At 52.1% G+C, this 20,558-nt stretch overlaps 9 protein-coding genes across 11 annotated transcripts; 7 read left to right on the forward strand and 2 right to left on the reverse strand.

Annotated features, from left to right (window-relative positions):
• The first annotated feature begins 114 nt into the window (after window positions 1-114).
• Window positions 115-772, forward strand: LOC117581520. 2 transcript variants are annotated; one of them, XM_034268813.1, is made up of 2 exons: window positions 115-255; window positions 493-772. In XM_034268813.1, the coding sequence occupies exon 2, from the start codon at window positions 497-499 to the stop codon at window positions 659-661; it is 165 nt and encodes a 54-aa protein (XP_034124704.1). In that variant the 5' UTR covers window positions 115-255; window positions 493-496; the 3' UTR covers window positions 662-772. The 2 variants fall into 2 exon arrangements, with proteins under 2 accessions (XP_034124704.1, XP_034124705.1); XM_034268814.1 differs by having other exon boundaries at window positions 225-351.
• On the forward strand, window positions 659-949 carry LOC117581519 (NADH dehydrogenase [ubiquinone] 1 beta subcomplex subunit 1). Its single transcript, XM_034268812.1, has one exon. The coding sequence runs from the start codon at window positions 693-695 to the stop codon at window positions 861-863; it is 171 nt and encodes a 56-aa protein (XP_034124703.1). The 5' UTR covers window positions 659-692; the 3' UTR covers window positions 864-949.
• A 1,296-nt stretch (window positions 950-2,245) lies between these two features.
• Window positions 2,246-4,958, forward strand: LOC117581512 (serine/threonine-protein kinase Nek5). Its single transcript, XM_034268804.1, has one exon. It carries the CDS (start codon window positions 2,473-2,475, stop codon window positions 4,675-4,677), a length of 2,205 nt encoding a protein of 734 aa, XP_034124695.1. The 5' UTR covers window positions 2,246-2,472; the 3' UTR covers window positions 4,678-4,958.
• Window positions 4,959-5,047: 89 nt separating this feature from the next.
• Window positions 5,048-6,594, forward strand: LOC117581517 (acetyl-CoA acetyltransferase, mitochondrial). The gene has a single exon (XM_034268808.1). It carries the CDS (start codon window positions 5,164-5,166, stop codon window positions 6,400-6,402), a length of 1,239 nt encoding a protein of 412 aa, XP_034124699.1. The 5' UTR covers window positions 5,048-5,163; the 3' UTR covers window positions 6,403-6,594.
• A 281-nt stretch (window positions 6,595-6,875) lies between these two features.
• Window positions 6,876-9,172, reverse strand: LOC117581522. The gene is made up of 3 exons (XM_034268816.1): window positions 8,514-9,172; window positions 7,938-8,442; window positions 6,876-7,875 (listed from the first exon to the last, which is right to left on the reverse strand). The coding sequence occupies exons 1-3, from the start codon at window positions 8,840-8,842 to the stop codon at window positions 6,877-6,879; spliced, it is 1,833 nt and encodes a 610-aa protein (XP_034124707.1). The 5' UTR covers window positions 8,843-9,172; the 3' UTR covers window position 6,876.
• Window positions 9,173-9,551: 379 nt separating this feature from the next.
• On the forward strand, window positions 9,552-11,543 carry LOC117580878. Its single transcript, XM_034267628.1, has 3 exons — window positions 9,552-9,898; window positions 9,961-10,483; window positions 10,543-11,543. The coding sequence occupies exons 1-3, from the start codon at window positions 9,552-9,554 to the stop codon at window positions 11,500-11,502; spliced, it is 1,830 nt and encodes a 609-aa protein (XP_034123519.1). The 3' UTR covers window positions 11,503-11,543.
• Window positions 11,544-11,652: 109 nt separating this feature from the next.
• Window positions 11,653-13,962, forward strand: LOC117581521. The gene is made up of 2 exons (XM_034268815.1): window positions 11,653-12,471; window positions 12,526-13,962. The coding sequence occupies exons 1-2, from the start codon at window positions 11,668-11,670 to the stop codon at window positions 13,552-13,554; spliced, it is 1,833 nt and encodes a 610-aa protein (XP_034124706.1). The 5' UTR covers window positions 11,653-11,667; the 3' UTR covers window positions 13,555-13,962.
• Window positions 13,963-16,535: 2,573 nt separating this feature from the next.
• LOC117580882 lies at window positions 16,536-17,800 on the forward strand. The gene is made up of 3 exons (XM_034267634.1): window positions 16,536-16,589; window positions 16,770-17,205; window positions 17,541-17,800. Exons 2-3 carry the CDS (start codon window positions 16,884-16,886, stop codon window positions 17,798-17,800), a joined length of 582 nt encoding a protein of 193 aa, XP_034123525.1. The 5' UTR covers window positions 16,536-16,589; window positions 16,770-16,883.
• An 807-nt stretch (window positions 17,801-18,607) lies between these two features.
• LOC117581518 lies at window positions 18,608-20,453 on the reverse strand. 2 transcript variants are annotated; one of them, XM_034268810.1, is made up of 3 exons: window positions 20,402-20,453; window positions 19,758-20,221; window positions 18,608-19,704 (listed from the first exon to the last, which is right to left on the reverse strand). In XM_034268810.1, exons 2-3 carry the CDS (start codon window positions 20,105-20,107, stop codon window positions 18,819-18,821), a joined length of 1,236 nt encoding a protein of 411 aa, XP_034124701.1. In that variant the 5' UTR covers window positions 20,108-20,221; window positions 20,402-20,453; the 3' UTR covers window positions 18,608-18,818. The 2 variants fall into 2 exon arrangements, with proteins under 2 accessions (XP_034124701.1, XP_034124700.1); XM_034268809.1 differs by having other exon boundaries at window positions 19,758-20,201; window positions 20,402-20,447.
• Between the last annotated feature and the right edge of the window lie 105 nt (window positions 20,454-20,558).

The raw sequence follows: 20,558 nt of genomic DNA on the forward strand, positions 1-20,558 counted from the left end.
TAATCGATAGCCCATATTAACAATTGTATTTGTATGCCGTATGCATAACCTTTATACAAAAGTGCATTTGAAATGCACATATGCATTTGCATATGCATATGCAATATATATTAATGATAATAGAATATAAAACATATAATATTTCCTATCGCAGAAATTGCATTCCGGCAATCGATAGTTGAACAGCTGATGGCGCTGCCTGACCCTGCATTCAATTATCGTGGTCCGGCAGCACTAGTGCTATCGCTGCTATAAGTAAGTTGCAAAACAAAACTAAATTATCAAATTGGAGCCTGAATTCATAGAAAATTCGCTATACCGCATCATTTAATCGCCGTAAACTAAATCATAGTAAGGAATTGCCCACACAGCGCTTGCATCTAACAAATGTAAACGAGCCTGCCTGTCATTTTCATTACGTAATCCAAACAGCGCTCCACCACCACGCTCCAATATCACATCCCCATGTCTCATCTTGTGTTTGTTTTGCAGACTTATGGGCAGTAGTGTTGTCTCTCAATTGGCTCGAAAGTACGCTGCAGTGATATTCTTTCCCACTGTTGCAGTCGGCTCCATCTACGCAGATTGGTCGCACACCCGCAAGTGGAAACGCCAGCAACACCAGTTGGCACACAGCGCTCAGCTTAAGAGTCAGAGCTAGGAGGAAGCTACTTTGTCGATATCACGCTAAGATGGTGCTCGGCCTGGACAAGCGTGCCTTGTGGGCAATCGTGCCATTTTTCGGCTTCGCCCTTGGCCACTTCCTGGACAAGAAGGAGACGGAGCGAATGACCATGTTCCGCGACAAGAGCGCTCTGTACGCCCGTCCCGGTGGCAGCGCAAACCAAGAACCATCCTGGTGAGGGTGGGCAGCGCTGTACTTAGCATTAAACAACATGTTTTTTTCACTCTTAACTAATAAACCTTAAAATGGCTATGTGAAAGTTGACCCTGGAGAGTGCGATCTGTAATCTGTAGAGCCCACAATTCTGTGTACATGCCCGACCTGTACAAATCTGGTTGTGGTCAAGGGATAGAGAGAGAGAGTCTGGGACGCGAGTGTATACCTTTCTGTGACTTGATTTATTTATGTATGAAGGATTGCGTCTGTGTCTCGTTTGGGCCCATTGTTTGTTTTACACATGAAAACCATAAAACCATCAACACACGGGCCTAACATAACGATAAGCCAGGGGTCTCTGGACCAAGCAGAAGATAACATAACTCGTTTTCCCTCGAATTTACCTGGCTCTGAGGATCCTCCTTTTGCATGTTTATTTACACAAGTGGAAGCGAGACAACACCAACGACCCTCTGTGGAAGCTTCTGCCTGTGTGTGTGTTCGTGTGTCTGTTTTTATTAAGAACTGCGCAAAATACTTGTTTGGAAGCCATCCCGTTAGATTGCACTAGAATGTACAAGGCTCATCATATTCCATTCCTCTTCTGTCTCCGCTCAATGAAAATGCACTGGAAATACATATGATTATGAAATCTGAGTGGTAACATAATCCAATCCCCGCTTGAGAAGCGAACCGCAGTGCAGAGTATATAGCGTATACCATAACCAGACGGCAATTGAGAAACCAAATTGAAATGCCAATGCAACAAAACTAATTTATTTTTATGGTTAGGCTCGTGAAGGGTGGGGGTAAAAAGGCTCGGCTCGGGTTTTGTGTTCAAGAGGCAACAATAGCTAGAATTGCCAGGGCGTGCTGCGTCATGGAAGATTTTGATTGTGTCCAACGGTTCTATTTTGTACACAGGCTCTCCTGTGTCCCTGAAAATTCGCCTCACAAGTGCACGTTGCTTGCACAGCGGGGGGATATGGAGAGTGCGAGTACCACAAAAAAGGCGATTTGCAAAGTGCATATTCTCGTTTGCTTGCGCTAGAGTGCGACAACAGCAGATTACCATTCTTGGAAACAAACGAGAAATGCAGGAATATCATGGGATCAGTGCTGGCAGCAGGAGATGGCGGGAAAATGGCTAAGTAGTGCTGAATGCATACATATGCATGTATTTGTTTTATGAAAAGCATGGAAAGGCTTCATGAGTTACCAGTAACTTTAATTTTATTTATAAATTGTTAAATAAATATTTGTTCCCCTTCCGGAAGTTGTTTTAGACGTCATGCCAACTAGCTATTTCTTCCATATGTTAGCGGTAATGGAAAAGACCTAGCGGGAAAAAGACTAGGCGAGCAGCACTATCAATCTTTTCTGTATTTTGTTGTTTCCCTTTTCGCAGGTAGCTTGTTTGTGTGGGTGCGTCGGCGCAGCAGCCTTCGCTTTGCCCAAAAACCCGTATGAAGAGGAGACCAGCCTGGAGTTCAGTTCGGCTTCGGACTTTGACGCGAAAGTACAGATACAGGAAGAGAAATTAAGAGGAGGAGCAGAGCCACGAAAAGAACTGAATTACGCGTCGTCCGTCCCCCTACGATCGCTCCCTTGCACCCACACACGTACACAGAATGAGCGACAAGCCGCAGAATGTCGCCAGATCCGGAGAGGATCCATCGGACTTTGCCCACAAGACCCTGCAAGATTACGAGGTTCTGGCCGTAATGGGCAACGGCTCGTTCGGCACCTGCTACAAGGTGCGGGACAAGAGCACGGGCGAGCTGTTCGCCTGGAAGGGCATGAACTACGACGAGCTGGACGACGACAAGTGCGATTCGCTCGTCTCGGAGATCAGCATGCTGCGCCAGCTGCAGCATCCAAACATCGTGCAGTACTACCACCATCTGGTGAACCGCGAGGCCAAGTCCATCTACATTGTGATGGAGTGCTGTGCGGGCGGTGATCTCTCCCAGCTGATACAGCGGGCCCGGGCGCAGCGGCAGCGCTTCGAGGAGCGCTACATCTGGCGCGTCCTATTCCAGCTGTGCCGCGCCCTGCAGGTGTGCCACAACAAGATACCCAACGGCACCATCCTGCACAGGGACATCAAGCCGGCGAACATATTCCTGGACGCGGCTGGCAATGCTAAGCTCGGGGATTTCGGTCTGGCGCGCATGCTGCGGCGGGACCAGAGCTTTGCCGCCTCCTTTGTGGGCACACCGCACTACATGAGCCCGGAGCTGGTCAAGGGACGGCAGTACGATCGCAAAAGCGATGTCTGGGCCGTGGGATGTTTGGTCTACGAGATGTGCGCCCTGCGTCCACCCTTCCGTGGCCGCGCCTTTGATCAGTTGTCGGAGAAGATTGCGCAGGGCGAGTTCACCCGCATTCCAGGCGTCTACAGCTCCGACCTACAGGAGATAATTGCCTTCATGCTGGCCGTGGACCATGAGCAGCGGCCCGGCATCGAGGTGATTATCCGACATCCGCTGGTCGTGCGCAACATTTCGGAATTGGATGGGGAATTTCCCACTTTGGTGCAGGCTGGTGAGGATTTTAATGTGCCCGGCATGCCCGGACGACTCTTCGAGGATCTGCCCGAGCTGTCCAGCACCATGTTCACGGAGCAGTACAGCTTCAACGAGGACTACGGACAGCGACGGCTGAGCGTCACGGGTGTCTTCACGCCGGATCTGCGCAGCGAGCTCTTCTATTCGGCCAAGCGTCGCATCTTCCCCGCCACGAACAAGGTGCAGCAATCGGATCCAGCGCTCTACGAGAGCATTCGACGCGAAGAGCAGGAGGCCGATCAGCCGCAGAAGAACCGCCTGGACGAGGGTCAAAGGGAAAGTCAAAGTCCTCGCCGCCTCACGCAAAACATTTTCGATGATGTGCTGCAGACGCGTCTTCATGCCATCCGTGCGCAGGAGTCGCTGCTGCAGCAGAAACTAATCGAGCTGCAGGCACGCGAGAATGAGCTGCAGCTGGCCGAGAAGCGTGTCCAGGCGCTGCAGCGGGAACTGCTCGAGAAGCTGCACCAGCAGGCGCCAGCAGGCACGTCCTGCAAGTGCAGCCAAACGGCCATGGCAGCTCCACCCATTCCGCCGCGCAGGCCACACACAAAGGTGCACCACGATGACACCTACTGCACCATTGAGCTGAATGAGACCTCGCCGACGGTGGCGAAGCTCAATCTGGCCACACTGCCGGCGCCCAAGTCGCTGCAGAGCCACGCCAACACCCTGCGCAAGGTCACATTCCAGTCGCCACAGAAGTTCGTCACTTACGGGATTGAGAATGTCCCGCCTCCACCTGCTCCCGTTCCTCCACCCACTGTGCAGCCCATGCAGATGAGCGTCTCCAGCAATGATTCGGGCGACAGTCAGGCCTCCTCCACACGCCGCAAATCCATTCTGTCATTGTTTGGACTCAGTCGAGGCTCCAAATCGGTGCCCAAGCCAGCGGCTGCTGCACCAGCCAACCAGCTGCAGGCGCCGCAGCCTGCCATTAATCGATCGCGGCCACCATTGGCTCTGAAACCGCCGGCAGCACAACAGCCAGCGGGACCAGGACCGGCACCAGCACCAGCGGCACCGCTGGCCACACTCTGGACCAAGGAGCAGAAGAAACAAGCTTTTGAGTTGCTGGCGGCCATGAATGCGGCCGAGAAGGATGCGGCGGGTGGCGGCAGTGTGGCCGGTGGGCGTCGCCAGCATCTGCGTCAGTCGGTGCGGGAGCGCAACTCGACGATGCAGAGGAATCGCATGCGTCGCTCCCTGGTGGTGGCAGGCGGTGGCCCCCAGAAGCTGTCGTCCCGCGAGCAAATGCTGATTTAGGGACAATCCCAGAGCGTGCAGGAAGGAGTCGGGTGCCAGGAGCGGTTCGGAGCGATTCGCCCCTTGTGATGTGGAATAATGTTCCGTTATGCAAGCATACAACATACTATAACTAAATTTTTTTTTTGCTACTATTCCTTTTTTTTCAATCCTATTAAGTGTATTTTTAGTTGTAAGACCATGCCATTATCTGTGCAATTTGTAATGGGAATAATCAAACCTATTTGGCAGTACAATATATTGTACTGTATTGAATAAAATAAGAAAAGATTTACAAGAAATTCGCAATGTGCCGTTAAATTCAATTCAAAACGATTTTAGTGTTGTTGCGTGGCCAAAGATCAACAGCTGTTCGCAGTCGATAGGTGGGTGAAATCGATAGGTCGCACTTGTTACGCAAGCGAGCAACAGGTTTTTGATCTGATTCTGATTATATTCCACATCGTGTGATCTCTCGGTTTAATCATTTAATTGTCAACGTTCGTGATGTCCGCCAATCTGCTGCAGGCTACGCGCAACCTCTGCGCCCAGGCGCGTCGCTCGTACAGCTCCAAAATCCAAGATGTCTTGGTGGTGTCCGCCGCCCGCACACCCATCGGCAGCTTCCAGAGCCAACTGGCACCGCTGAGTGCCACCCAGCTGGGCGCCACGGCCATTGAGGCGGCCATTGAGCGAGCCGGTATCGCCAAGAGCGATGTCAATGAGGTGATCATGGGCAATGTGGTGTCCGCGGGCCTCGGACAGGCACCCGCCCGCCAGGCGGCCATCTTCGCCGGCCTGCCGACCAACGTGTGCTGCACGACCGTGAATAAGGTGTGCTCCTCGGGCATGAAGTCCGTCATGCTGGGCGCCCAGTCGCTGATGCTCGGCTATGCTGATGTGGTCATCGCCGGCGGCATGGAGTCCATGTCCAATGTGCCCTTCTATCTGAAACGCGGCGCCACACCCTACGGCGGCGTCAACCTCACCGACGGCATTGTCTTTGACGGCCTCTGGGATGTCTACAACAAGTTCCACATGGGCAACTGTGCCGAGAACACGGCGAAGAAGATGGGCATCTCGCGCGCGGACCAGGACGCCTACGCCATTCAATCGTACAAGCGCTCGGCCCTCGCCTGGCAGGCCAATGCCTTTGCCAACGAGATCGCCCCCGTCAAGATCCAACAGAAGCGCAAGCCCGAGGTGACCATCAGCGAGGATGAGGAGTATAAGCGCATCAATTTCGATAAATTCGGCCAACTGGCGACGGTGTTCCAGCGGGAGAACGGCACTGTGACCGCCGGCAATGCATCCACGTTGAACGATGGCGGCGCCGCAGTCGTTCTGATGTCCGCCGATGCGGTGAAGCGTGCGGGGCTCAAGCCTCTGGCCAGGATTGTGGCATTCCAGGATGCAGAGACCGATCCCATTGACTTCCCCATTGCACCGGCCTTTGCGGTGCCCAAGCTGCTGGAGCGCGCCGGCGTGCGCAAGGAGGATGTGGCCATGTGGGAGATCAATGAGGCCTTCTCCCTGGTGGCGCTGGCCAACATGAAGAAAATGGACTTGGATCCCGCCAAGGTGAATGTGCACGGTGGCGCCGTCTCTCTGGGTCATCCCATTGGCATGTCCGGTGCCCGTCTGGTCACCCATCTCGCCCACAGCCTCAAGCCCGGCCAGCTGGGCTGTGCGTCCATCTGCAATGGCGGCGGCGGTGCCTCCTCCATTCTGATCGAGAAGCTCTAAGGAGCTCCAGGGAGCCTGTGACTCTCCAGCCAGCCAGAAATGCATTTATTTTGTAACCGATTGCAATTTTTTAATGTTTAAATATTGTTATACAATGTGCACGTCCCTTTCTCTCCCCATCTATCTATCCCTTTCTTGAGCAACAAATGGAATTTTTTGTGATTTGCATAATAAAATTATGAAACGAAAATACAATTTTATGGCATTACTATGAGGCTGCCTATGAAGCTGTCTTATCTGTTAAATATAATTAAAGTAATGGTTATAAGCAGACTGCAGTCAAATTTAATTAATTTAACGATTTAAATTGTTGATCCCATTCGATATTCGCGCTGCCAACTGTCTTCATTCTTAGCTATCGATGACATCTGAAGTCTGCAAGCAATTGTTTTCCCCCATCACTATATGGCATAACGGATATTTATTTGAAAGTTTTTCTATTTTTACGTTTCTACAAAAAAAAATGTGTGTTATTCAGCTTGGAGTGTGTCCCCACCGGACCGACATGAGCTCCCAAAAGAAAACCATCAGCGAGCAAAAGTATAGGGCAGCGGCAATGGCGTAAATGCCCCAGAGGTCCGGCTGCCTGATGCTCTTCTCGCGGTACAGGAAAGTGCTGCGAAAATATTGCTCGCTGGCCAATTGACCGGCCCAGTAGTGCATGAGGCCGACGGCGCGAATGGACATGACCAGATGGTCGAACTGCACCACCAGATGCGAGTGCTTCGGCAGATAGATGGCCAACTGCTGCTCCAGAACGTACTGCGGCACAATGTAGTAGGCGCCCGCCTTGTGGCCACGCTGCGTCAGGTGCAGCAGTGCGTCCTGCGCGAGGAGTCCAAAGAAGTGAGGATGTGTGCCCGCCAATGCGCCCTCCGAGCACTGATCCAGCTGACGCAGTATCTCATCGTCCAGCTCGGACGCCACAATCACGGATCGCAGGTTGACAAACTGCTGCAGGCTGGACACCACGCGCAGATCCTGCAAGGTGATGCGACTCATCACAGCCGTATAGCCGCGCTCCACCAGCTCCATGAGGCTGCGCGGCAGCGCCTGGTGCACATGGTAGCGTAGGATCAGATAGAGCAGCGCCGAGTACATGGCCCGCATGATCAGCGTGAAGCAGAGCCAACTGCCGAAGAGCAACTGGAGGGAGGTCTGCTCCAGCGGGGCCACAGGCACGCCCAAGGCAGCACCGTACACTGCCAGCAGGAGGGAGACTCGATCTCCGACGCGCCAGCACACCAGCTGCAGAATGCCAAAGAAGCCGAGAAGGCTGCCCAGCAGAAAGAGCCAGGCAATGGTCTGGAAGGGAAAAAACCAAATCTCCAGGCTGGTCAGATTGTGGGAATTCAGCAGCAGGCAGCTGACCAGCCTGTTGGAGTAATGCGGAAACACGGCCGTCAGATTGGCAGCATACTGGATCCGCTTGCGCACATAACCAATGGCCAAATGGGCAATACGATCCTGCATCTAGGGGAGGAGGCAAAATAATAGGAGAAGACAGGTGGCAGCTGCTGGGGCTGATCACTCACCAATTGCTGCAACAGCTGCTGTTCCGTCCAGGTGGTGTGACTCTCCTGCTGCTCCTGCAATCCCCGGAAGCGTATGCTGAAATTCATCCGCTTGGCCAGCTCATGGAGCAGTCGACCCTCCAGGCCACGCAGCTGCTGCCGCCCATCCACATCGAAGAACGGCTGGACACGCCGGGCGAGCACCACCAGCGGGCACTGCTGCATATTGCGCAGCTTCGCGGGGAAGTAATCGCGATGCTGCCACGCGCCAGCCGCAAATCGATTGAACTCCGTGGGCATTGTGTCGCCGCACTGGCGATGCGCCGCATACGGAAAGTATGTGTGGAGCAGCACCTGGCCGCCAGAGCTCTGTGTCATCACGTTGCAGTTGATGAGCTGATGCCGCCAGCAGTATTCGAACACGCCCAGCATGTCCTGCGGTATCAGTGCATCCCGCTGCTGTAGGAATATAAAATAATACTCGTTGGCATCGGCCTGTGCCGTGTACGTGTGGATCTCAATGTCCCTGCAGCAAGGAAAAGAAAGAGAGAACAGAATGAGTGAAGGATTACCGAGCGGACCTTTACTTGAACCTACAGCAGTGCGTCCAGCGAGTCAACCAGCAGCAGATTGTGCGTACGTGGCCCCTCGATGCGCTGCCGGCTCTGATTGTGATTGTGATGCACCAGCTGTATGATCATTGTGTCCACGCTCTCGTACAGCAGCTGCATGATGTTGCGATAGAAATTGAGCGGACTGGGCCGACGGCAGGAGAGGATCACAATGAAGGCGGGGGCGAGGCTCTGGTAAAAGTCCTCGATGAAAACGCGCAATGCGCTCGCCACAAACTGATTGATGGCCGCCGCCTGCGTCTGGGCACCGCTGTACTTCATCGATTCAAACTGGAGCAGGCTGGTTATGTTCATGTCGCTCCGCCGTGCTGCTAACTAAACCCGTGTTAGCCCAGCTCTTCCAGCTGCCACCTGCCAGCTGCTGATCCAACGCAGTTCCTCATGTTTGCCTCTCATTAGTCGTCGCCGCTGGACGATGGTCGACAAAAGTCAAACAAAAACTAACGCCATTGTGAGGTCATGCACGGAACTGTCAAACAATTGCCTAAAAATATACCAAAGTAGGCTAAGGATGTGCCGATATGCCATCGTTAAAGGTGGTGGATTCGAGGGTTCGGCTGAAGGAAACCTCTTAAGAGCGCTCACTGAACCCTCAGCTTAAATTAGTTGGCAAAAGTCAACTAGCCTCAGGAGAACTTTGGATATTATGATGATAAGCTTACGCCAAGGAATACTCAGCCAGATGCTGGATGCTTTCACTCTTAAATGGATTCCAGTTCCATTCCAGACTCGTAGCTCCATAAGTTCAGAATGATATTTATGCTGCACCAGGCCCTGTTCTGTACCGTCAGTTTGGCGTAGCGAGTGAGTCCCATGTCAGAAAGAGTGTCCAGAAATATATAATATTTTTGTGTGTGTTTTCCCATAAACAGGAATCAATTGGATATTTGCTTTTAATTAGCTGAACATAAGATTAAGATCTAAGACGGCATCTGGCAGGTCAGTGCCCCAAGTTCATGCTGAGGCCAAGCCTCAGACCCAGAAGGAGGTTTGACGTCGCAACATGAACACCAGCAGCATTAGCAGCAGCGCGATCTACAGCAGCTATGTGGAGCGTTCCCGCATCGATCAGCAGGTGGAGGAGGCCAATGTGTATGTGGCCCAAGCGCTGCGGTATGTCATTGAGAATGTGCTGGCACAGTTGAGTGCCACGTTGGTCGTGACTATTTCGACGAGGGACAAGGGCACCGCCCGTTGGTTTGAGTATGTCATGAATAAGCTGGTCTATTCGTGGCGCGTGGCAGCTGTCCAGCTGCTGCGTTTCAGCACGGACATTGAGCGGTTGCGGGTGCGTGTGCCTGGCAGGAAGCGTTTAAATCTGCTGCTGGTGGACTCCCACGAGGGGCTGCTGTGAGTGCACTGCTGCTGCGGCTGGACTTGTTCCAATTGATTGCATTTTCCCTTGTTTGCAGCAACACAAACATTACCGAGGACAATGCGGACTTTGATGATCCGGAATATTACTTCATCTTTCTGCAGACGCGCGATCATCTGATACCCCTGGAGCTGCGACTGATACTGGACCATTGCCTGGCGCATTATTGGCTGCACTGCAACGTGATGATACAGACAGCCGAGGTGGATGTGCTCGTTTATAGCTACTATCCGTACACGTCGGAACATTGCCAGGCGGCACAGCCGGTGCTGGTGAATCACTTTGATGGCCAGCGCATGGTCAATGCGACAATGTTCCCCGATAAGCTCACTCAGCTGCATGGCTGTCCCATTTCGGTGCTCACCTGGCACCAGCCGCCATTCGTGGAGCTCGCCTGGAACGACGCGGATGGTGGGCTGCGTGCCAGCGGCTTTGAGATTCAGCTGGTGGAGCATCTGTCCCGCTTGCTCAACTTTACAATGGAGCTAATCAATCTGACGCTCGTCCAGCCGGAGCTCTATCGCCTGGCCAATGGCAGCAGCGAGGGACCCATGGAGTGGGTGAGTCAAGTTCAGTCCTGAATTAACCTTCACTGTAGCTCCTCCTCTGTCTGCTGCAGCTGCTCCAGCGGCGTGCCAATCTGAGTCTTGGTTACTTTCGTAAGACGGCGCGGCGAAATCAGCTGCTGACCACTGGAATGTCCTACTACTCGGCACCACTGGTGGCCGTGCTGCAGCGGGAGAGCTATCGATTTGGTTCGCTGGCGCTGCTCACGTTCCCGTTCGAGTGGTCCGTGTGGCTGATGCTGCTTGGCTGCCTGGCCCTGCAGATGGCCATTCGGGGAGCTGCACTGCCAGCGCTGGAGCTGCTGTTGGGTCAGACGCTGACGCGTCTGCCACGCTCCTGGCTGCCTAGGCTGGTGCTGGCCCACTGGCTGTATGCCGTGATACCGCTGAGGATCTGCTACCAGTCGCTGCTCTTCCATCTGATCCGCATGCAGCTGTTTGCGACGCTGCCGAGCTCCCTGGAGCAGTTGCTGGCGGAGAATTTCCATGGCTTGTGCACCGCCAATACCCTGCGAATGCTGCACGAGATGCCGCTGGTGGCGGGCCGCACAGAGAGCTTCACGGGCCTGGCCACACCCTACGACCAGGAGGTGCTGGACACGCTGCAACACGCTCAAGGCGGCAAAATCTTTGCCATTGCCAGCATGGACGTCGCGCTGGCATATCTGCGCTCCAGCAGCCAGCCGGACAGCTACCATGTGGTGGGTCAGCCAGTGAATGTGGAATATGCCGGCCTCTACATGCCGAAGCATTCGTATCTGTACGAGAAGCTGAACGAGGCCATAAGGCGACTGGATGACACGGGATTCATACACGCCTGGCGACGTGCCGCCTTTGTGGCTCACCGCCGGCAGCAGGATGTGCCATTGGCTCAGGAGCGGCGTCGTTACATCAGCAATTCCAAGTTGTCTGGCGTCTACAAGCTGCTGGCACTGCTGTATACCATTTGTGGCCTGGTCTTTGCCATCGAACTGCTGCTCCAACGCTGGACGTGGACGTTGCGTGGAAATTAGCCTCTGCCACGTGCCTGTGACCATTAATCATGGGTGAAAGTTTTACCCAGTTTTATCCTCTTTTTTTTTTTCTCTGCAATTAAACGGAAAGTCAAACATGGAGTAAATTGCTTGGCTTGTGACCCCCGTTCATGTGTGTTGGGTCATTCGTGTGGCAATCGGAGGATGAACATAACCGGTCTGCTCAGCTCGTACTGCGATCTGTCCGGCGAGCAGGAGAATCAAATAAACGAATTTGTCGCACGCGCCCTGCTGCACATTGTCCATCATCATATACTCAGCGTAACGCCCTCGCTGGTGCTCATCCTGTGCTGCCGGAGCGAGCATACGTGCAATTTCTACAACGAAATGATGAGCACACTCTTCCGCAACTGGGGCCTTGCACCGCTGCAGATTGTCAAGGTGGAGCAGGGTGTGCCCTGGCGTCCGGTGGCGGGACGCAGGCACTTCAATGTGATATTTACGGACTCATTTGCGGCCTTCTCCGAGATACGAATGGAGTACTATGCGCGGGAGTACAACTACAATGAGCATTACTTCATTTTCCTGCAGGCACGTGACCATCTGCTGCAGAAGGAGATGCGACAGATCTTCGAGTATTGCTGGCGCTATCATCTCATCCACTGTAGCGTCCAGGTGCAAAAGTCCAACGGGGATGTGCTCATCTACAGCTATTATCCGTTCAGTGAGCGCAGCTGTGCGGACATGTCGCCGCGTCTCATCAATCGCTACAATGGCAGCACACTGCTCGAGCCGGAGATCTTTCCCCGCAAGCTGCGAAATCTCTTTGGCTGCCCCCTGCGCTGTGCCCTGTGGAATGTGCCGCCATTTGTGGAGATTCGCTCCGAGAGCAGCGTCAGCGGTGGCTACGAGGGTCGCCTGCTACTCACCCTCGCCGAGAGAATGAATTTCTCCATTGCCGTGCGTCAGCTTCAGGGCAAGAACGTTCGCGACGAAGCCCTCGAGTTGGTGAGTCTTCCCGTTAATCGATTGTTGATATATTTGTAATCGATCTTTTTGCAGCTGCGACGCCACGAGGCCGATCTCACGCTGGGCGGCATACGGCAGACGGTGGACCGCAGCTTGATGGCCACCTCCACGCACAATTACTATCAGACACGCGAGGTTTTTGGCATCCTGGACTCCAGCTTTGAGCTGAGCTCGCTGGACATTCTCTTCTATCCGTATCGCCTGCAGATTTGGCTGGCCATTGCCGGTGTGCTGGCTCTGTCGGCGCTGCTGCAGCTGGCCATTGAGCGACTGCTGCGCGAGACGCGGCCCGAGTCGAGGCTCTGGTTGAATCTGGAGCTGATATTTGTGGGCATGCCGCTGCTGGTGGCGCCACGCTCGCACACCGGACGCCTCTACTGCCTGCTGCTGATGCTCTACACGCTCATCATTCGCACGGTGTACCAGGGACTGCTCTACCATCTAATTCGCACCCACCAGCTGAACAGATGGCCGCAGTCCATCGATGCGCTGGTGCAGCAGAACTACACGGTGGTCGTCACGCCCGTGGTGCACGAGGTTCTCTCCGAGATACCCAGTGTGCAGCACATGACCTTCCGCATACTCACCGACGTCGAGGAGGGTGCGGCCCTCGAGTATCTCGTAGCCAATCCGGAGAAGAGCCGCCATGTCTCTGCCTCTGCGCTGGACATGTACATCCACTTCAATCGCCTGAGTGCGGAGCGTGCACAGCGGTTGGGCCAGCACACGGGCCAGCCCGTGGAGGCGGATCACTTTGAGATCATTGCCGAGGACATTGTGAGCATGCAGATGACAATGTACCTCAGCAAGCACTCCTTCCTCATCGATCACCTCAACGATGAGATTATGTGGATGCGCTCCGTCGGTCTCATCTCCATTTGGGCACGCTGGGAGCTTTTCGAGAGCTATCTGCGCAACGAGCAGGCCTTCAAGCAGCTCGGTCTGGTCGAACTCTATGCAATGTTTCTGCTCGTGATGCTCGGTCATCTGCTGAGTTTGTTCATCTTCCTGCTGGAGCTGCTGTCCCAACGTTTGGTGCAACTGCAACGTCTGTTCTTGTAGGAGTCTCTACACCCCCAACCCAACCCGCTGCGGTGCCCGACGATTTGTAAACCTCTTACGGGCCGACACATGCCGTTTGCATGTCGCCTGACACTGACTGCTCGGGGAGGGTGTCGGTGTGGGAGGGGCTGGGCCACAACAAAACCTTCGCCCTCTGCTGTCTGACGCATGGCACAACCTGTACGTGTGTCCGTGTGTGTCGCGCGTTGATGGTGTTAATTAATGGTTATGCGCCTCTTGCATAATACTGACACCGAAACCTGTCACGCACATGCCCCATAGCCATGGTGGGGTTGTGCTTGTGGACCCACCCCACCCATGTGTACGCGCAGCAATTAGTTTAAGTGATGAACACAGATTTGTTAATGCATTTCAGGTCACAGTCACGGCTTCTATGGCTTATCAATCGATAGGGAGGGCATACAGTTCGCCTCACAATCGATAATTCATGCTGGCTCTGAACAAATGTGCCATAAGCGAAAGGCTATCGTAAAAGAAAACTCACTCCCTTCACAAACTCAATGCTTCTACAAGGAGACATTATCATCCTCTTCTTCATCGAGAGAATTTGCATCGGGCAACCACACAATGCCATCCATTGTAAAGAGAGTAAAGTTCCGGTTCCGGTTCGACATTACGCATCATAAACATCATCCACTCTTCCTCTAGGGTGGCCAAATCCATCTCAAAAGTGGCGTCGTCTGAGTATTCCCCAGTGAACACATATGTGGCATGGGAGCGGCGGCCTATGTCAAACCAATAATCGGTAGCATCCGACTGGGAGCTGTACTCGTCTCGGATGTAGAAAACCTTATGAGAAATAAGTGAGGTCGGCTTAAGCCTATTGACAGTTAAGTCAACCACACTGACAGCTAGTGGGCAGGAGTTGATTTTTTTGATAGATCTATGCGAAAATGTACCAAAACTTGGCAATCTTTTCCCAAAATTATTTGTTTGTTTTTGGCGATAATTAGCCAATTTAATGCGACAATTTATCGACACTAGTAGGAGCTGACAAAAAATTCCAATTTGCACAAATCGAACTAAAATAACACCGTGAACTACACGAGGAGTGCTATCATGTTCCGAAGGTGTAACGAATCGAGGACCGCTACCTGTTGAAGGCAAACGCCTCCTTACGGGTCGAGCACGAAATGGAACATTTACGTCCACGCGGTGTCGGACAAGAGGTCGTCTAGGTTGTTACCGAAACCCAACATTAAGTCGACTTTCCTGAACAGGTCAGTCTGCCAGGCAGCCGCTGGCTGGCAGGCCTCATTGAAGCCAACAAACTGCAAGACTGGCGGCAAATCGTCAATGGTGCCCGTGACGGCCGAGCTCAATGTGAGATTTGCCCGACGATCTAAGAGCATGCGATAGGCGCCGGTCATGGTGCCATTTAGGTAGCTGGAGCCACCAACCAGCTCGGGCGGTTCGTTGGGCAACAGCTGAATGGTAAAGTTCATTCTGCTCGCCATTATCCTCAGCAGCAATCCATCGAGGCCATCGACTTGATCTACGCCCCGAGGCTGCTCCCAGTGTAGGTTCATGTACGGCGCTATTGGCCAGTGTTAGTGCGAGTCGCCTGTCGGTACGTACAATGAGTCAGCTATCCCCTTGTAGAGCGCTTCTGCGGTGAGGGCAACCCCGTCGAGGTGCCCTAGTCACAACCGTGTCGACGGCCGACACATACCGTCTTTCCGTTTACCGACGTCGCAGCTAGAGAGGTACACCCGGTCGTCGTCGTCGTGTAAGTTCAACATGTTTTCTACGTCTTTCACCCGTTTATAGACCCTGTACGGCGAGGCGACGTGTGAGTGGAGGCCGACGCTACACTCGGTGTGTTAGTCCATGTACGGGAACTAGAGGTTCCGTCTTGTCCGTCGAGACGTTTACCTAATACTAATGAGGGTACAAACCAGAAGCTAAAATGTTGAGTGTAACGGACGCGACCTGAGACCTGTTTCAGCAGCTGCAGTCGGACACGGACACTCAGCTCGGGGCTGAGCTGTGAGGCCAACACCACGGGCAGCTCCTCACGACTCAGACTGTAGTCCAGCACACAGCGCACCAGAGTCGCCTCCTTCTCGTCCAGATGCTCATAGTCCGTGCTGATGAAAACTCTCAGATTGTGGGCGGCACAAGTGTTCACGCGAATGCGATGCAGCACATCGGTATAGAAGGATTGGTTGCCGTCTACGCCGCTGAGAAGCTGCCCGGTTCGTCGTTGGACGTGGACCTCGTCACGGTCCTACACCTCGTGTACTTTGGGTCGTGACCTGTCGAGGTACAGCGACCGGTTTGACAAAGTGTAAAAACGTGGTAGCTTCGCCAACAAGAGAAGGTTAACGTTAAAGCGTTAGCTAACTTCCGGCGAGGGAGTGCTGAACGTTCCCAGTGGAATCTGTTTCAATCAATTGCAAAAATATCATACTTCCATGCCACGCAAAGCGTTTTTATTCTTTGAAAAGAACTTTCAAGGGTTCTCAAGCTACTTACGAACTGGGTTTGACCAGGAGTTTAAACTCTTACTAGTAAATGTCTGACGAGTCTCGGTGTCTACAATAACTTACCCAAATGAATGACCAATGTGCTTACCGGAAATGCACCAAATTAACGTCGGTCGCGGACTCTGTTTTGGACCTAATTAGCCAATTTTATGCGATAGGGAAAAGGCTATAATCGTTAGTGGGAGAAGAACACGCACTATCGATACATCGATAATTTATCGACACTAGTAGGAGCTGACACAAAATTCCAATTTGCACAAATCGAAAATTTTATTGTGGCACTTGATGTGCTCCTCACGATAGTACAAGGCTTCCACATTGCTTAGCTTCCGGCGATGGACAACTTCCGTTTGCGGAGGAATGCCCAGCTCGTGCTTTACCATGTACATGCAGGTGCGCCACAGCCTGTGCTCCAGCAGATCCAACAATGGCTTTGGATTGTAATTCAGCTGATAGGACTTGTCCACAGTCTGCCAGGCAGGCGCTGGCTGCAATTAAACCACGTAAAGGCCATTCGTGTAACCAGTAAGTAAACCCATTCAATAACATCTGTGGCTCTGAGCAGTCTGTAAATGATCATTCTCAAATTTGAGGACCAGTTTGGGTCAAGCATTCATCGAACTCTTGGGAACTTTCAAGAAAAGTTTCTTAGTTTTGCGAAACGCACCGTACCTTCAATGATATTTTTGCAATTGATTGAAACAGATTCCACTGGGAACGTTCAGCACTCCCAGCGGCCTTCAATCGATTGCGAAATTGCAATTGGAAGAGAACAACCGCTTCGATGGTGCAAAAATGTGAAACAGTTTGGCCAGCGACATGGAGCTGTCCAGTGCTGGGTTTCATGTGCTCCACATCCTGGCACTGCTCCAGGTGCAGGTTGCTGCTTGGCCCGTCGAAGAGTCGCCGCATCTGCCGTTGGTTAGGAAGATTACCGATGTGCTGCATCGCATTCGCGTGAACACTTGTGCCGCCCACAATCTGAGAGTTTTCATCAGCACGGACTATGAGCATCTGGACGAGAAGGAGGCGACTCTGGTGCGCTGTGTGCTGGACTACAGTCTGAGTCGTGAGGAGCTGCCCGTGGTGTTGGCCTCACAGCTCAGCCCNGCACATGAAACCCAGCACTGGACAGCTCCATGTCGCTGGCCAAACTGTTTCACATTTTTGCACCATCGAAGCGGTTGTTCTCTTCCAATTGCAATTTCGCAATCGATTGAAGGCCGCAGGGAGTGCTGAACGTTCCCAGTGGAATCTGTTTCAATCAATTGCAAAAATATCATTGAAGGTACGGTGCGTTTCGCAAAAATAAGAAACTTTTCTTGAAAGTTCCCAAGAGTTCGATGAATGCTTGACCCAAACTGGTCCTCAAATTTGAGAATGATCATTTACAGACTGCTCAGAGCCACAGATGTTATTGAATGGGTTTACTTACTGGTTACACGAATGGCCTTTACGTGGTTTAATTGCAGCCAGCGCCTGCCTGGCAGACTGTGGACAAGTCCTTTCAGCTGAATTACAATCCAAAGCCATTGTTGGATCTGCTGGAGCACAGGCTGTGGCGCACCTGCATGTACATGGTAAAGCACGAGCTGGGCATTCCTCCGCAAACGGAAGTTGTCCATCGCCAGAAGCTAAGCAATGTGGAAGCCTTGTACTATCGTGAGGAGCACATCAAGTGCCACAATAAAATTTTCGATTTGTGCAAATTGGAATTTTGTGTCAGCTCCTACTAGTGTCGATAAATTATCGATGTATCGATAGTGCGTGTTCTTCTCCCACTAACGATTATGGCCTTTTCCCTATCGCATAAAATTGGCTAATTAGCTCCAAAAATAAAAAAATAATTATGGGAAAAGATTGCCAAGTTTTGTTACATTTTCGCATAGATCTATCAAAAAAATCAACTCCTGCCCCTGGTTGACTTAACTCTCAATAGGCTTAAGCCGACCTCACTTAATTCTCATAATGTTTCCTACATCTCACAATCGATAATTCATTTTGGTTCTGAGCAAATGTGCCATAAGCGAAAGGCTATCGTAAAAGAAAACTCACCCCCTCCACAAACTCAACAGTTATTCAAATTTATTAACGAGAAATGCTTCTACAAGGAGACATTATCATCCTCTTCTTCATCGGAAGAATTTGCATCGGGCAGCCACACAATGACATCGAGTGTGAAGCGAGTAAAGTTCACATCGGCTACCAATTCGTATTCGTGAATGGATGCATCGATCATAAGAGGTTCCGGTTCGGCATTACGCATCATAAACACCATCCACTCTTTCTCTAGGGTGACCAAATCCATTTCAAAAGTGGAGTCGTCTGAGTATTCCCCAGTGAACACATATGTGGAATGGGAGCGGCGGCCTATGTCAAACCAATAATCGGTAGCATCCGACTGGATGGTTTTCGATCAATTCCTCCTTGGGTGCTCACGGTGGAATGAAAGAGGCAAGTGGCCTTGCAGCTTGCTCAAAACTGAGCACACGCCGTCAATAATTAGAGCCGACATTTTCCTATAGATTAAACACATAAACGAATCAATTTTTTTTTCTCAAATTATTAAAAAAAATAAGAAATAAGTGAGGTCGGCTTAAGCCTATTGAGAGTTAAGTCAACCACAATGACAGCTTCCCATAATTATTTGTTTGTTTTTGGCGATAATTAGCCAATTTTATGCGATACGGAAAAGGCTATAATCGTTAGTGGAAGAAGAACACGCACTATCGATACATCGATAATTTATCGACACTAGTAGGAGCTGACACAAAATTCCAATTTGCACAAATCGAAAATTTTATTGTGGCACTTGATGTGCTCCTCACGATAGTACAAGGCTTCCACATTGCTTAGCTCCTGGCGATGGACAACTTCCGTTTGCGAAGGAATGCCCAGCTCGTGCTTTACCTTGTAAATGCAGGTGCGCCACAGCCTGTTCTCCAGCAGATCCAACAATGGCTTTGGGTTGTAATTCAGCTGAAAGGACTTGTCCACAGTCTGCCAGGCAGCCGCTGGCTGGCAGGCCTCATTGAAGCCAACAAACTGCAAGACTGGCGGCAAATCGTCAATGGTGCCCGTGACGGCCGAGCTCAATGTGAGATTTGCCCGACGATCTAAGAGCATGCGATAGGCGCCGGTCATGGTGCCATTTAGGTAGCTGGAGCCACCAACCAGCTCGGGCGGTTCGTTGGGCAACAGCTGAATGGTAAAGTTCATTCTGCTCGCCATTATCCTCAGCAGCAATCCATCGAGGCCATCGACTTGATCTACGCCTCGAGGCTGCTCCCAGTGTAGGTTCATGTACGGCGCTATTGGCCACACAATCACGCTCAGCGGACAGCCATGCATGTTACTCAGTCGATAGGGGAACATCTCGCGAAGACGCCACTCCCGTTGGGGCAGCTCCACGGGCTCAGTGTTGGCACAGCTGCCGGCTGTGTATGGCAGAAAGGCAAATGGCTGCAGCGTCGATCTCTCCATGTGGGCCAGCAGCAGCAGCACATTCAAGTTGTACAAACGATGCAGAAAGTGGGCAAATATCTGGGACATGCCGCTCCGCTGCACACTCACCTCCGGCTGCGATGTGAGCCACACAATCAGGTACATGCCCTTGATCTCCAAGGCAGAACAGGCAGCTCTGCAAATGGATTATGATTACTCCCATGTTTGGTCTTCGATTTTACAACTCACATTGCCTGCGCTGGACTCTGGACAAAGAGCAGCTGCAGTCGGACACGGACACTCAGCTCGGGGCTGAGCTGTGAGGCCAACACCACGGGCAGCTCCTCACGACTCAGACTGTAGTCCAGCACACAGCGCACCAGAGTCGCCTCCTTCTCGTCCAGATGCTCATAGTCCGTGCTGATGAAAACTCTCAGATTGTGGGCGGCACAAGTGTTCACGCGAATGCGATGCAGCACATCGGTAATCTTCCTAACCAACGGCAGATGCGGCGACTCTTCGACGGGCCAAGCAGCAACCTGCACCTGGAGCAGTGCCAGGATGTGGAGCACATGAAACCCAGCACTGGACAGCTCCATGTCGCTGGCCAAACTGTTTCACATTTTTGCACCATCGAAGCGGTTGTTCTCTTCCAATTGCAATTTCGCAATCGATTGAAGGCCGCAGGGAGTGCTGAACGTTCCCAGTGGAATCTGTTTCAATCAATTGCAAAAATATCATTGAAGGTACGGTGCGTTTCGCAAAAATAAGAAACTTTTCTTGAAAGTTCCCAAGAGTTCGATGAATGCTTGACCCAAACTGGTCCTCAAATTTGAGAATGATCATTTACAGACTGCTCAGAGCCACAGATGTTATTGAATGGGTTTACTTACTGGTTACACGAATGGCCTTTACGTGGTTTAATTGCAGCCAGCGCCTGCCTGGCAGACTGTGGACAAGTCCTATCAGCTGAATTACAATCCAAAGCCATTGTTGGATCTGCTGGAGCACAGGCTGTGGCGCACCTGCATGTACATGGTAAAGCACGAG

Source organism: Drosophila guanche, unplaced genomic scaffold, assembly GCF_900245975.1.
Source record: "Drosophila guanche unplaced genomic scaffold, DGUA_6, whole genome shotgun sequence".
In the NCBI taxonomy this organism is placed as follows: Eukaryota; Metazoa; Arthropoda; class Insecta; order Diptera; family Drosophilidae; genus Drosophila; species Drosophila guanche.